This window comes from Aethalodelphis obliquidens, unplaced genomic scaffold (assembly GCF_003676395.1).
Source record: "Aethalodelphis obliquidens isolate GAN/ISIS:26980383/991018 unplaced genomic scaffold, ASM367639v1 scaffold64, whole genome shotgun sequence".
Taxonomy (NCBI): domain Eukaryota; kingdom Metazoa; phylum Chordata; class Mammalia; order Artiodactyla; family Delphinidae; genus Aethalodelphis; species Aethalodelphis obliquidens.
The window spans coordinates 6446683-6462287 of NW_020838008.1; the positions used below are offsets into that span (position 1 = coordinate 6446683).

General features: G+C 42.2%; 1 protein-coding gene across 2 annotated transcripts in view; it reads right to left on the reverse strand.

Moving 5' to 3' along the window:
• Positions 1 to 15605, reverse strand: part of TEK (TEK receptor tyrosine kinase) — a 111166-nt gene that overhangs the window by 61798 nt on the left and 33763 nt on the right. For both annotated transcript variants that reach the window (XM_027088951.1, XM_027088952.1), the window contains exon 2: positions 5228 to 5539. In XM_027088951.1, the coding sequence (XP_026944752.1) occupies positions 5228 to 5539 (312 nt within the window). The remainder of the gene's footprint in view (positions 1 to 5227; positions 5540 to 15605) is intronic.

Below are 15605 nucleotides of genomic sequence, written 5' to 3' on the forward strand. Positions count from 1 at the left end.
CATGGATGAGAAATAATTGAGCTAAATTTCAGTTGTCTCCTTTAATTTAATGATACATAAAAACTGAGAGTAATAATGTCATTTTAGGTCCGTTGTTATTTTGTATAATTTCATAACAGCCCTGTGAAGACCAGATAACCACAGTCTGTCAGTGTGGAGATGGAGTTAAGGGTGACCAAGTCCCTCCCCAGGGTCTTCTAACAATAAATGTGAAAGTTGAGACACAAACTCAAGAGCTCCACACTTGTTCCAGACAGCAGCCCTCCAGACCCATCCTACTCCGGGCCCGGCATCCTTACCTCTCACTTCCAGACATGCTGAACTGTACTCAGTCCCTCAAACAGATCACATGATCACTCACGTCCAAGTCATGAACTTTCTCCCTTCTCTTCTGCTCCTTCCTTTCCCCTGTGTCTCACCAAGTCCTACTCATTCATCGGTCTCCATTTAGATGTCACTTTCTCCAGGGGCCTTACACAATCCTGGAATCCAGGTTAAGTGCCATCATACTGCCCTCCATATACCCTGTCCTTCCCCATTACAGCCCCACTCATACGAGGCTGAGCATTCCAGGAGGGTAGGCTCATGGCGGTTTTGAAAGGCAACACAGGGATCAGACCCAAGTTTACCTTCCCAGGTCCAACACGGGAAACCAGGTATATGAATGCTTCTAGTTACAATAGTTATAAGACTTACCTACTAATATGAAATCATAATAGTCCTCATCAGATATGCATTTGGTAATGATTAAATTACATAGCAATGTGTAGAAAATTGCTAGGGAGATGTCAGGCACATAATAAGTATTCAGGAAATGTTAACTTTGTTGTGTTTCCCACGTGTGGCACAAATAGAGGTTTAAGAACACTTGTGGGGGGCTTCCCTGGTGGCGCAGAGGTTGAGAATCTGCCTGCTAATGCAGGGGACACGGGTTCGAGCCCTGGTCTGGGAGGATCCCACGTGCCGTGGAACAACTAGGCCCATGAGCCACAAATACTGAGCCTGCCCTCCGCAACAAGAGAGGTTGCGATAGTGAGAGGCCCGCGCACCGTGATGAAGAGTGGCCCCCGCTTGCCACAACTAGAGAAAGCCCTCGCACAGAAACGAAGACCCAACACAGCAAAAATAAATTAATTAATTCATAAACTCCTACCCCCAACGTATTCTAAAAAAAAAAAAAAAGAATACTGTGGAATGAAAGAATAGATGAATGAATCCGATTTCAAATTTTCCTATTTTCTTCATACATTTAACATGCTCATTTGAGTTATTTAGATACAAATGGCTCCTCTCGGTCAACTTCACAAATCATGTTTGGGAAATTGGATGTTCTTAAAGCAAAGCCATTTCTCAAATGAAAAGAGGAAGAAAAATAACCTAGGTTTCTTCTGATGGAACACTCTGTAATAGATCTTCGGATGTGAAAACGTTCCAAACTTCATTTATACCTCCCTATCCCCAAATGCAATGTGCAGGGAGGTTTGAAAAAACTGCTTTTGACTTTTTTGGATGGTGCCATTGATAAAAATCCCTTTGGCCATTTGGAGCCTGTGAGCCAATTTAAGCTGTGTTTGGCACATCTCAAATGGATTTTCCACTTCCTCCCCAGATGCACGAGTCAGCAGCAAAGCAGGGATATAGTGATGTTTATCCTATCCTGCTGTGTCCCTAGGCGGGCACTCCTGAGTTCCCGTGATGTTTAACCAGGGAGTTAAGAGAGTCATGAAGACACAGTGTTGGAGGTTTTCTTGACTCACCATAAAGGATATCACTTTCCTTACACCGTATTTCAGCCATTGGATGGTCAACAAAAGAAAATCAGTTCAACAGCTTGAGATGATGTTGTTATTCAAATACAGGAGAGAAAGTACTTCCTATTTTCCTATTTTGTCTAAACCTCCATAATTATGTTAAAAGATGATATGAACATTTTCCACAGTTGAGTAGCAAAATTAATAGTCCCACTAAATTACTGCTCATTCCAAGGCACTAAATAATGACAATTACTGAACATTTACTGTGAGCCAGATAATGTTGGTGATTTCATTTGCTTCTCAAATGTATGTGGTAAAGTCTCTATCCCCATTTATTTTTTCAAATGAGCAAACTATGATTTCAGGTAAGTAATTTGTGCTGGGTTATACCAGCAGTTGCAGAGCTAGGCTCAAACCCATGTCTGACTAACCTCCACTCCCGTATCTCTGTGCTCTAGGTTGCTTTTTGGGGTTTCAACTAGAGTTTGTTGTACTTTATAAAACAAGTGCTCAGAATTGGGGTGGGTGGTTAAAGTAAGTGAGAGTGATATAGAGAGGGTAGTGCAATAAATACAGACCCTGAAGCCAGACCGCTTGGCATCAAATCCTATTCCCACCATTTACAAACTGCTATTGTTATTATTATGTAAATTGTTCTGCAATGTCTCACTTTACAGTGAGCTTTCAGGAACATATCTACTGTGTAAATCAAATCTTACACTCATGGGAGCTGGCTTCTTGTATATACCATCTTACTCTTATTTAAAACCTAAGACGCTTTTGAAGATATTATACCCATTTCACAGACGACGAAAAATGAGACCAATAGAAGTTGAATAACTTGCTTAAGGCCATACAGCTGGTAAGCGGTAGAGAAAGAATTAAACTCAGGTGAAGTTGAGTCGAAAAGCCATCTTCTCTTCACTGTTCCTCACTACCCATGCCTGCCTTAGCCTCATTTAACTGAACTTAAACTATGCTTTACCTGTGCTGACCTGGACTCTCACTTTGGCGGGATCATTACGGTTGGTTTTGTTTTGGGTTTTTTTTTTTGCGGTACGCGGGCCTCTCACTGCCGTAGCCTCCCCCGTCGCGGAGCACAGGCTCCGGCCGCGCAGGCTCAGTGGCCATGGCTCACGGGCCCAGCCGCTCCGCGGCATGTGAGATCCTCCCGGACCGGGGCACGAACCCGTGTTCCCTGCATCGGCAGGCACCACCAGGGAAGCCCTACGGTTGGTTTTTGACTCCCAATATTCTGTTTTAATTTGCTCTACGGATTCTTATTTATACATTTTCAGGACAGCCCAGAAAGGGCACTTCTCATGTCAAACCTGTGAGATCACTGGGGCACAAATCTCAGATCATCTTCATTCAGAATGTGGGCATATCAGCAGAAGGACATAACTCTTTACACAAGTCAGATCCCAATGACACATGTGAAAAATAACAGAGCCGACTTTTCAGCCACGATAGCTTTGGCACACCTCACATCCCTTTGTTCAACCTCTCTTCCCTCATCAGAGAGCTGCATTCCTGGGAATTTCTGTTGTGCACTTTTCCCACTCGCCTGATGCCATTTAAAGGTGAATGTTATAGTTTTGCTAAGAGGGCCTTTTCCCTCATTTGTGATGAATAATGATTTTATCACTTTGATCTTAAAACGAGCTTGCTGCCTTCAAATTTTTTAATTACCGCCATTAGCAAATTCAAAGAAATATTTTCAGGTAGACCCCAGCTAGGGGCTGACTCTAACCCCTTGCTACTCAAAGTGTGGTCCTCAGCCCAGCAACGTCTTATCCCCTGGAACCTTGTTAGAAATGCAGAATCTCAGGACTCTCCCCAAGGATCTACTGACTCAGAGTCTGCATTTTAACAAGACCCTTAGGGTGATTTTATAAGCATTTTTAACCTTGAGAAGCAGTAATCTAAAAAACCTACAGATTCCTATGTAAAAAGCTGACAGTCAGAAATGTGCAGAGGTGCATAATTTATCTGGATCAATTTTACAATTAAAAATCAAATCCTAAAGAGCTCACAATGTCATTGTCTCATGAAATGACACATCCTCAGTCCACAGTCTCGTGTGGTTATGATGATGTTAATTTGGTGAGGACCCCTTCATTTTAGTAATAACCAACCCAGAGAAAGGGACTGAGGGTGAGGGGCCAGATCATTTCCGTCAGAACAAGGAGAGGTCATTTCTGCTGGAATCTGTACCTTCGTCCCAGTAGATAGCATCAAGAGCACCAGAAGTCTACCTGCCTGTCCAAACTTGGGAGCCTTAGGGCAGAACAGAGTCATTAAATAATGTTTACAATGACATCTCCTCCAACTGCCATGAGTTTGGTGGACTGGCCCAAAGATACAGCTTAGGACCCACTTCTATTTTGGGAGAAGGGTTCCATCACATCACTGCTTTTTGAGGCACAGAAAGGAGTAATACTCTTCCTTTGCACAAGGCTCTCAAGGTCCTCCTTCAAAAGTTCTGGTGTTCTGTGAGCTGGGCCTGGGTACTCCACTTCTAAGATTAAATCATGTCGCCTGAAAAAAAGGGTCCCAATTCTTCATCCCTCCCTGTATCCATACTCGTGGCCATGTAATTGTGTAATACCCTCCCATTCTGACTTTAGGCTCAGCTGTTCGACTTGCTTTGGGCAATAAAAGTGAGGCAGAAGTGAGAGTATACAGTACTAAGGTTAGGTTTCAAGAAGCCTCGTGTGTTTCCACTGGCTCTCTTGCAACCCTGCTGTCTCCATGAGAACATATCTACATTAGCCTGCTAACGGATAACAGTCACGTGGAACAGAGCCAAGGTAGCCCAACCAGGGCCAGCCTAATAAGCCTAGAGCCAGCCAATATCCACACACATGAGAGAGCTGCCCAGTCAAGATCAGCCACCTATCAACCCAGCTGACTTAGACTCACAAGCTATGAGTCATTACCATTATGCCACCGTGGCTTTGGTTGTGTGTTACACGGCGTTACTATGTCAATAGATAACCACTGTACCAAGTAACTAATTAAATTGAGTTATTGAGAGATGTTTCCCTTAATGTTTTATTTCTACCATATTTTTCCTCTGAAAACATTAACTTCTGTTAAGAATACTCAGAGGCCAAGAAAACAAATAAGGAATCAAATGAAAAATCAATGAGAAAACTCAAAATAGCCCATAGTTTGGCGGTGGACACTTGTCTTCATTGCTGTGAATCATATTATATACACGTAACATGTTCATATCTCCATCAGGACCATGGAGCCCTTAGGAGAACATGTGATATATTTCATTTCATCTCATGAACTAGGCACAAGGTCTAGTGAAAGGATTGTATGTGAGGGAGTTGGACTAGATCATCTCTCATCTCTAATGCTCTCAGGCAGCTCATCCCCAGCCTGAGTGAGCAGCTGTCAAGACAAGAGGCGGGTGTGGGTCTCAGTGGACCTCACCTGCCCACAGCCAAGGGGCACGTTACCTTGTTGGCGCATCTTCATGGTCCGTATCCTTATTGCCTCTCCTCGAACTCGCCCTTCACAGAAATAAGCACCATTGATTGTACTAGCCTTTTCTCTCTTCCAAACAACTTTTTTAGCCCATTCTCTGGTTGCATCTTGAGTAACTTCCAGTGGATCCTGGTGCTGGTTCATTAAGGCTTCAAAGTCCCTTCCTATGATGATGGGCTCATGGGGGCGCCATCCAGAGGCGATGCAGGTGAGGGATGTCTCAGCGTCAGACACGAGAGGTAGGGAATTGATCAAGATCAGGTCCATGGCACCGTCCACTGTTGCTAAAAGGAAAAGATGGAACATAACGTATGAGGAAGGTTATTAACATGGCCCCACAGGATAAGCTGGTGTTTACAAAGCCTTGTCTAAAAATAACTGTGTGAGCTGTCTTTCTAAAATGCTACTCTGATCATGTGCCTATCTCTCATTGGACAAAATCCAAAACTCTTTACCATGGCATCAAGGCTCTTCATCACCTAGACCCTGCTAACCACTGCTGCCCCATTGCACGCCCTAGCTGTAATGGACTATCGGTTATTCTCCATTCCCAAAACAAGATGTGCACTAGGTGTCTTTATGCACTACAGTGCCTGAGACATAGTTAAGTATTCAGTAAGTGTTTGCTTGAATTGAGACAAATTCATGATAATGGCATTATCATTATTTATCATTAATTATTGATCAATTAATGATAATGTGGTTCTACCCCAATAATAATGTATTCTAAAGAAATATGTCAATGACATACACCATATGCTAACTTTATAGACTCTCATCATTATCAAAGTATTGCCTGATTCCACATTAAATTCCGCAAGCTAAGGGAGGGACTGAGTGAAGTCTACATTTCCCTCTGACCCTCGTCTTTGAAATGAGCCTAATAAGACCTTTCTTGCAGAATTCTTGTAAAGATTAAATGAGTTAAACTACATAACCTGCCAAGCACTGTGTCTGCAATATACAGGATACTCAATGACCATTATTTCATTTCTCTTTATTCTGCTTCTGAACACCTAGCCCCAAACCTCACATCTTCCCAAATGTAAAAAGAAAATCCTACCTGACTTTTAAGATTTATTTACTAAGTGATAAAGCACATTTACAAAAAGAAAACCCTCTCATTTCACTTTCTTTCTCTCCCTCTCCCTATTTCCCTTTCTCTTCTCATTTCCAAAGTTTCGAAGATAAGCAAATGGAATCTGTGCCTATTCTCTCCTCTTGGTGAATGTGGAAATACCAGGGATGGAGGTTGTTTTCTGGCTCCAGTGATGGTTGCTTCTCAAGTCTACATAAAATGATCAGGAGACTAGAAAGGTCAAGCACAGCGGGTGATGAGGGCTACTGGAGTCTCAGGGACCTTTATGTAGATGTAAAGTGATTCAAGTATGTTCCATGTTATCTCATTTAATATTCATCAAATTCTCTCCTGGGAGTATGCGCCATGATCTCATTTTTAAATATAAAGAAATTAGGGCTCAAAAGATTGAGTAGCTTATTCTATCTTCCACAGCTATTGAAGTCAGAGCTGGAATTCAAATTCTCACTGATCTTTCAGTTCCTTAGCTATACCATGCCCTTTCCTACCTCAAAACCTTTGGACATGCTGATCCCTGTGCCTGGAATGCTCTTTTCCACTCTCTTCATGGCTAATTTGTCTCATCCTTTGGGGTCTTAGCTTAAATGCCTTTCTCATGGACATCTTCTTTACTTATCTTATCTATAATATCTACACACTCTCATCCCATAAAGATTACCACAGTCTGTGATTATTTTATCTGATCTCTCTCCTCCTAGATGATACATTCCATTAGAATGAGAATTGAAGCTGTTTTATTTGCATTGATTTACATAGGAATATTCTACCTATTCTCAGCATATAGAGGACTTAATAAATATTTGTTGGCTAGATGGATGGATGGACGGACAGATGGACAAATTTTATACCAGATCTAGTTCAGTTTCACCGATTCACTTGGCTCCCACTTGTTGAAACATGAGGTTAAAAATGAAAGTTCTCTTCTATTTACAATAGCCAAGACATGGAAACAACCTAAATGTCCATTGACAGATGAATGGATAAAGAAGATGTGGTATATATATACACACACCCCATGGAATATTGCTCAGCCATAAAAAATGAAATAATGCCGTTTACAGCAACATGGATAGACCTAGAGATTATCATATTAAGTGAAGTAAGTGAGAAAGAGACAAATACTATATGATATCACTTATATGTGGAATCTGAAATATGACCCAAATGAACCAGTCTATGAAACAGAAACAGACCTGTGGTTGCCAAGGGGGAGGGGCGGTGGGGAAGGGAAGGATTGGGAGTTTGAGGTTAGCAGATGCAAACTATTATATACAGGATGAATAAACAACAAGGTCCTACTGTATAGCACAGGGAACTATCTATATTCAATATCCTGTGATAAACCATAATGGAAAAGAATATGAAAAAGAATATATAGGGCTTCCCTGGTGGCACAGTGGTTGAGAGCCCGCCTGCGGATGCAGGGGACGCGGGTTCGTGCCCTGGTCCAGGAGGATCCCGCATGCCACGGAGCAGCTGGGCCCGTGAGACATGGCTGCTGAGCCTGCGCGTCCGGAGCCTGTGCTCCACAACAGGAGAGGCCACAACGGTGAGAGGCCCACGTACCGCAAAAAATAAATAAATAAATAAATAAATAAAAATAATATATATATGTATAACCGAATCACTTCGCTGTACAGCAGAAATTAACACAACATTGTAAATCAACTATACTTCAATAAAATTTTTTTAAAAAATGAAAGTGCCCTTCTGAGTCTAAACTGACCCCTTTGCCCATATTTAAAAGACTGTTTTGATAATTACTGAATTTATGAGGGGGGGAAAGCAAATGTTACGCTTTTACAAAATGCTATAGAAAGGTGATCAGTGGTTGCTGAGGATTTGGAGCTGACTGGTATTCATTTACCAGACCTACTTATGCCAAGCACTGTGCCTGCCATGAAGTCCTCATACAATTTGTTTTTGACGGCATTTGCCAATGTTTGATGTATACAGTGATGTTTTGAGGATGATCCTATTAGGAGCTACATTTTTACCTGATTCACTAGGAAGAATTTCAAAGTCAAGTCTTAATGTAAGTAGGAGTTGGTGTTGCAATATTTTTCTTGTAATATTAACTCAGTACGCTGAGGGAAGAAATCTTGAGTAGAAAGGGTTCCCAAGCCTGACCCTCAAGCATCTATCTTGCTTCTAGCCTCATTGGTTTAACTTTAGGATTTCAAGAGAGGGAACAGAGGTTAGGATAAGAAAAGCATCGCAAGAGAGAATGAGCTGGGAAACCTAGCTGTGGAATTACAGCCTCCAAAAATAACACCAGAGCACAGTTACCCGTCCACACACACACACACACACACACACACACACACACACACACACATATCCAGCCCTGCCTCTGTAAGTACCACCTCATCTCCCACACTCACTCCTTCCAGGCATGTTCCCAGAGAGAGTCATCAAGAGGAAGGAAACACTGTAATTCTTTCAGCTCCAGTGGGATCCACCCCCATTTCTAGGGCCAGCTGAGTGATTTGCCAAAACCAAGGGCTCTGCTCTGAACTCACCGAACTGCATTAGCACTGGCCGTGGTTTATTTAATGACTTTAGGAAATAATAGAAAAAGCAGTTGATTTGAAAAGACAACCACACTGCATCTGTAAATTATTTCTAGGTATGGGTCTAGTTTATTTTTCCTTTTGTTCCTCCCAGCTCTCTCCCTTTGCTTTCAGGGATAGAAAGGGAAACTGTATACTCTGAGAGTCTGGATTTGACTACACTTTGCTACCCTTATTCAGCATGTCAGTTTCAGGAAGCACTCTTCCACCCATGAGTTCTCTGTCCTTTGTACTGCCACTTACAATAAAATATCAGAAGAATTTTGTACATGAGTTTTAGATACAGGAAGAAATACTTACCACGTTCCTGGAATGAATTTTAAAAATCATCTGTTTTGCTTTCCTAAAACAAGAATCAGTATTTGTTCTTGTTTGCATATGCCCCAGGGAATTTCTGGAAGGTGATACAGGAAGCTAAGAACAAGGGTGACCCATTAGGGGAGAATGAGGTCATTGGGGGGGACAATGACCGGGGCGGGGGTGGGGGGGGACGACACTTTTCACTGTATACGTAATGTATACAACATTTTTGAACCATTGGAATATTATCTACACATAAAAATTAAATGTAAAAAAGTAAATGTTAACTGCTCTTCCCTTAAAAGGTGCATTTGCAAGGGAATCTAGAACCAGAGAAATATATATGTCTCTCATCATTTATCCCTACACTCACTCCAAATCTTTTTGGATCACATCCATATAACGCATTTTCTTTTTCCTCTCAACTTTGGACTAGTAATAGAAAATGTGACATCGCTCCACAATGCTGAGAAAAAAATTGGTTAAAAGAAAAGAAAAGGGAGGAGGAGAGTGGCCAAACTTCACCTTTCAAAAAGAAGAGAGAAGCAGAGGCCCTACTGCCACAGGTACAATTGTAGCCTGTGGCTTCTCAAAAGGGTTCTGCTACTGGCATAGTGAAAGGTGTAACTGCTACTGCGTGACTGATGCTACCCAGGAATCTGCTATTGGTGACATTTTCCTGAGAATAAATGCCAAGAGACAGAGCCCACCTGGGCTGGCACAGCTATCCGTCCCCACACCAACACCTTTTCTTCCACTACAAAACTATCCTCTCCAAGTCCTACTGCAGACCGGTTTTAAGTTGTTTCACCACAACCACAGCCTGAAGAGCTTGGATCAAATTCATTAATTAGTTCAATTCACACTTCTAACATCAAGACTAAGAGTCTGCCGTAAGTAAGATGCATATGGAATTTCATACATCTTAACGTGTTTTAGGGATTGATATTATTTTTCCTCAGCAAAGATCTCACAAACACTTTTCAATATTTGCATAAAAGTGTCTCTTGTTTGTAAGGAGATACTGGCCAATGTAACACAGCAGCTATTGGGTTAACAAATGACTGTTCATCACAGTTGAAGCATAACAATATCCTACAACATTGTTCTGCTCATTATGTTTTCTGTGTGCTGTACTGAACAGCATCTAACATTTTGCAGTAACATTTTCTCACTAAATCTCACTGTGCTGAACACAAAATGCTGCTTAAATCTTCTTTTTGTGTATTTTTTTTAATTTTCTCTTTTTTTAATTTTAGTAATTTTTTTTCTCTTTTTTTGGCTTCATTGGGTCTTAGTTGCGGCACGCGGGATCTTCATTGAGGCGCACAGGCTTCTCTCTAGTTGTGGCGCGCAGGCTTCTCTTTAGTTGTGGTGTGTGGATTTTCTCTTTCTCATTGAGGCGCGCCAGCTCAGTAGTTGTGTTGCGTGGACTTAGTTGCCCCACAGCATGTGGGATCTTAGTTCCCTAACCAGGGATCGAACCCACGTCCCCTGCACTGGAAGGTGAATTCTTTACCACTGGAGCACCAGGGAAGTCCCTGCATATAGATTTTCTTACACTCAGTATTGCTTCTGTAAAAATAAAATAACACTCCCTGAGGAAACGTAAAAATAAGAGAAATCCCTTAAGAAGGAATACAGAAAATGGACCAGGTGTGGCTGACAGGGACCAAAAATAAAACGGAGCCAGGCAGTCACGACAGACCTGGGACTGAGTCGCGTAATTCTTTCTTAGAAAAACCACACACAAAAAATACCCTATAAGGACTTCTGATTCTGCTAAGGTCCTACCTGGAAAAGCCCCTAATGAGAAGCTTGGATGATAGCCAATCATCTAAAACTTGTGGCCAGGCTGCAAGGGCCATCCAGTTCCCTTATGACTCTCCCAACCGTGGCTTCTGCAGCGTCCCTGGTTTGCAAACCTTGAGAACAACAAAACTGTCCTTTAGGGCTTCCCTGGTGGCGCAGTGGTTGAGAGTCCGCCTGCCGATGCAGGGGACACGGGTTTGTGCCCCGGTCCGGGAAGATCCCACATGCCGCAGAGCGGCTGCGCCCGTGAGCCATGGCCGCTGAGCCTGCGCGTCCAGAGCCTGTTGCTCCGCAACGGGAGAGGCCACAACAGTGAGAGGCCCGCGTACCGCAAAAAAACAAACAAAAAAACTGTCCTTTTGCTTCAAGATAACCCTGATTCTTTCCTGGGATTGATTTCTAATTTAGGATGACACTTCGAATAACCCATCATCTAAGACATGGAAATATCTTTCTTTAAAAACAGTCATAGAAAGGACTCTGGACCTAAATCTACACCCATAGAACCAAATAGAATTAGAACCAAACTGAATTAGAAATGAGAGACACAGTCATGCTTTTCAAACTGTGTTTCAAGGAGCTGTTATTTCTCATTTTCTAAAAAAGGTATTCCAGATCTTTCTGAGAGTGACGGAGGTGAAATTAACAGAGTGCATTCCAGATGTCCCCACATACATACACACTCTCACTGAGCAGCTCAACTTTCATCTGCTTGTTTTATACTTCAGCTCCACATAAATTTTCATTTGGGAGAAAGGAATTTGCTTAAATAAAACATAAAACTTCAAAGGTCATCACTTTTAACAATTTTACTTTTACAGATGAAGAAAATGAAAGGTTAAATGAATAAATAGCAATGAAAATACATGTCCCTGCCTCACAAGGTGCTGACTCCAATTAGTCTGCTGTGCCCCTCCCTCCACATTCAGCACAGCTGCAGAGGCAAGTTCTGATTAACACAGCTCCCCAACCTTTGAAGCACTTGCCAGCCAAGCGGAAAAAGCAGGTTAAATTACTGCAGAGTGTGGCTGTTCCCTTGCGCTTCTTATTACCTCAGAATTGTGCTGCCGGGTGGAGTTTCACTAATATGTGTTTGGAACAACGTATCACGTCTTCGGAACAACTGTCTGTATGATTTCTTGGAAGTTTGGCATTGACTATGTTTCAAATTTTTCCAAGGTGTCCTTGGTTGTCTCAGCTTCCTAACAGCAGCAGATATCTTAGAGTTCTCAATATGTCAAATGGCAATGAGCACTACACCTTGGCCAAAAGTATTTTTGAAATCAGGGGATTGGCAATGAACTGATAAGGTCTTGGCCAAAAGCATTTCTGAAATCAAGGCCCTGACAATGAGCAGAGAAGCAAAGACATCCCCAAAACTATCCAAGATTATTTGGTGGAGCTGTTTGGATTTTGGTTTAGTTATTTTTTATGGTGTCCAGAAAAGGAGAATTATCTTCAGTTTAAAAAAAAAAACTCATTAAATTATTTATATGTCTACTCATCTGCTAACAAATTTATTGAGCACCTCCCATGTGCTAAGGTACTGTATTGGACCCTGGAGACACAACAATGAATAAAACAGATCTGATCTCAACCCGTACGTAATTTACAGGCAAATGTGGAAGACAGATATGGCAAACCAATCACATAAATAAATATAACACTGGAACCATGATAGGTACCATGAGAGAGGATTATAAGGTGCTATGGGATAGCATAACAGTGAACTTAATCAAACTTGGCTGGTGTGGAGAAATGGTTTATGAATCAGGTAAGGCTCCCTGAGGAAGTGACGTTTGGCACCTGAAGGAGAGTTGGAATTACCAGAACAAAGCGAAAGGGATATGAGAAGAGAGTCAGGAAAGTTTTCCCCCAAAGGGTAACTACTGAGCAGGATTTGAAGAATGAGTAAGTGTTTAATAGGACTCACCACTAGAATGTTCTCTCTTGGTTAATGTCAACATCCTAAAGTTGACACTAATTTCTTTTTATCGGATTCTAAGAACTACTGGCACCATTTCTATGTGTCAACTCTATGTCAAAGTAGTTTTCGCGTCTCCTCTCCCTTCTTGTGTTCCCAGAAGAAATCCCGTTCCCAGGCATGTTTTCAATATTTTAATCTTTTGTTTGTTTGTTTGTTTGTTTCTAGGATACTTTCATGTATGTAATAAGTCTCTGAGCAATAACTTCATCCTCAAATTTCCTTCCGAGAAGATAGTGGGCAATTAACGAAAAGATACCAACATGCACAAGCCTGGAAATACCCAAAGGAAGTTGCTAACTTTTTACATGCACAGTTGGGAGTTAGGCAAGGACACCCTTGATATGACTAGGCTGGGTCTCTCTAACAACAAACTGCTCTCACTCAGGAGTTGCTCCAAGCCTGTTTGCCCCAAGGGCATGCCCATTTCCCATCCCCGCCTCCCTGACAAACAGGATCCTCGTCCAACTGCCAGAGGAGACAGCATCCCACCCCACCACCCCGTGAACGCCAGAAATTTTCCATCCAGGATAAATACCGCATGCTCTAGTTGGAACATCAGAATTGCCACCAGTCAGTTAGCAAGCAAGTTTTTATTTTATACAGGAGTAGACACAGCATCCGCAGAGTGAGACTTCACTAAATGCCCAGCACACATGCACACTTACATGCAAAACTCCATTTCTGTAAGGCGGGGCTGGAGGAGGCATGGCACCATCAAATCAAGGGTTGTTTAAACTGGAAAAGACTTCAGAGATTGCCTGGTGCAAGCCTCACACTTTATAAAGGGCAAACTGAGGCCCATGGAAAAGAGACTGGCCAGTGGTCACACAAAGGCTAATGGCAAAGCCAGCCCTCAAGTGTGAATTTCTCCCCAGGGCCTTTTCTGTCACCCCAGGGTAGCAGGGTAAATGGACAAACCTTTAATGTGAGGGAATTTGGAATGTTCATCATTTTGACAGGATGGTACCTGAAGAATCCTGGAGCTTGGCAGAAACTGGGCCAAGAGAGAGAAGACATTGAGGAGAGGCAGCCAAAAAGCTGGGAAGGGTACAGGACAGAGAGAGTGGGAATTCCCAGAAATGAGGTTTGCCCACCTCGTAAATCCCCGCAAGCCTTACAATGCTGCCTTATAATCTTTCCTATCATTTCTCCCCGAGAGAGGGATGCTCTCTAATTGAATCATATTCGTCCATTGCCAGCAAATTTATCTGGTGTGAGAGGAATCCATCTTTGGAGACAGGCCACCTTCTCTTTCTGGGTTCTTCTGCTTCAATCACCTGCCAATTTCCCTTCTCCCTTCTGCTGCCAAAAGATGTGCACAGACGTACATACTCACTCCCACAACCAAATATCTCTATCGTCCAAGACAGAATTCAACAAGCTCTTTAACTCCTAAGTTCCCTGTTCTCCAGATCCCAATAAGGAAGGCAATTTGGGTTGATTTGCTCGCACAAAAAAGAGAAGAAGAATTTAAGAATAGCTTAAAGTGACAACTCTGAGAGCTACCAGAAGAGCAAACCAAAGAAGTGAGTCTGTAATGGGAGAAGTTCAGGACCACGATCATTTCTAAGAAGAGACCGACAAAGAAAGAGGGCTAGCGTTCTCAGCAGGCTTCAGATTATACCGTGTCAGGAAGAAAGATGACACTGTTTATTACAGACTAAGTAATAGGTACTATGCAAGGTGTTTTACAAACTTCATGCGCTTGAATTCTTTGTGCACTTGAAGGAAGGGATTTATATTCCATTCTATAGGTTAAAGAAAGAAACTCACAGATGTTCTGTAATATGCCCAGCGACAGACAAATAGAATTTGAACCCATGTCTCCCTAAGTTCCATAACCAGTCACAATGCTTCACTCTAAACACCACAAGAGAATTCTATTTTGCCCTTTGTCCACTATTGTATCTCTAACAATTAGCACAGTGCCTGGCATATAACAGCTCTTCAATAATCGCTGATGAAGGAATAAGTAAATAAATAAACAAGCAAGCAAGCCTGGCCTTCGATGAGTGAATTTATTCAATAAGCACTTACTTAATAAGTACTATGAGCTGGGCCCTATGCTGCCTTCTGTGGACGAAGAAAAGAATAAAATATGCTTTCTGCCTTCAAGAAGCTTACAGTCTGGCCATCCAAAGGCATGAATATACACAAATCCATAAAGGAAAACACTGACAGATTGCACTATAGAAAATGCCAAAATCTTTTATAAAATAAATAGCCAACTGCAGTAGATTGAAATATAATGGTCACAATAATTTGCATTTCCTTCCATTGAGAAGTGAAATCTACTTCTTTACCCCTTGAATCTAGGCTTGGCCATGAGACTATCCTTGACCAATGAAACATTAGCAAATGTGACAAAAACAGAGGCCTTAAAAGTGCTTTTCCCCTGGGCCTGCCCCCTCCTACTGCTCTATGGGACCCTGAGACCACCATGAGGAAAAGCCCAGACTAATCCACTGGAGGATGAGAGACCACATGATAGAGACATGAGCCATTCCAGCTGAGGCCCAATAGACCAAATGCCAGATATGTGCATTAACCATCCTAGACCATCCAGCCCCAGCCAAGCC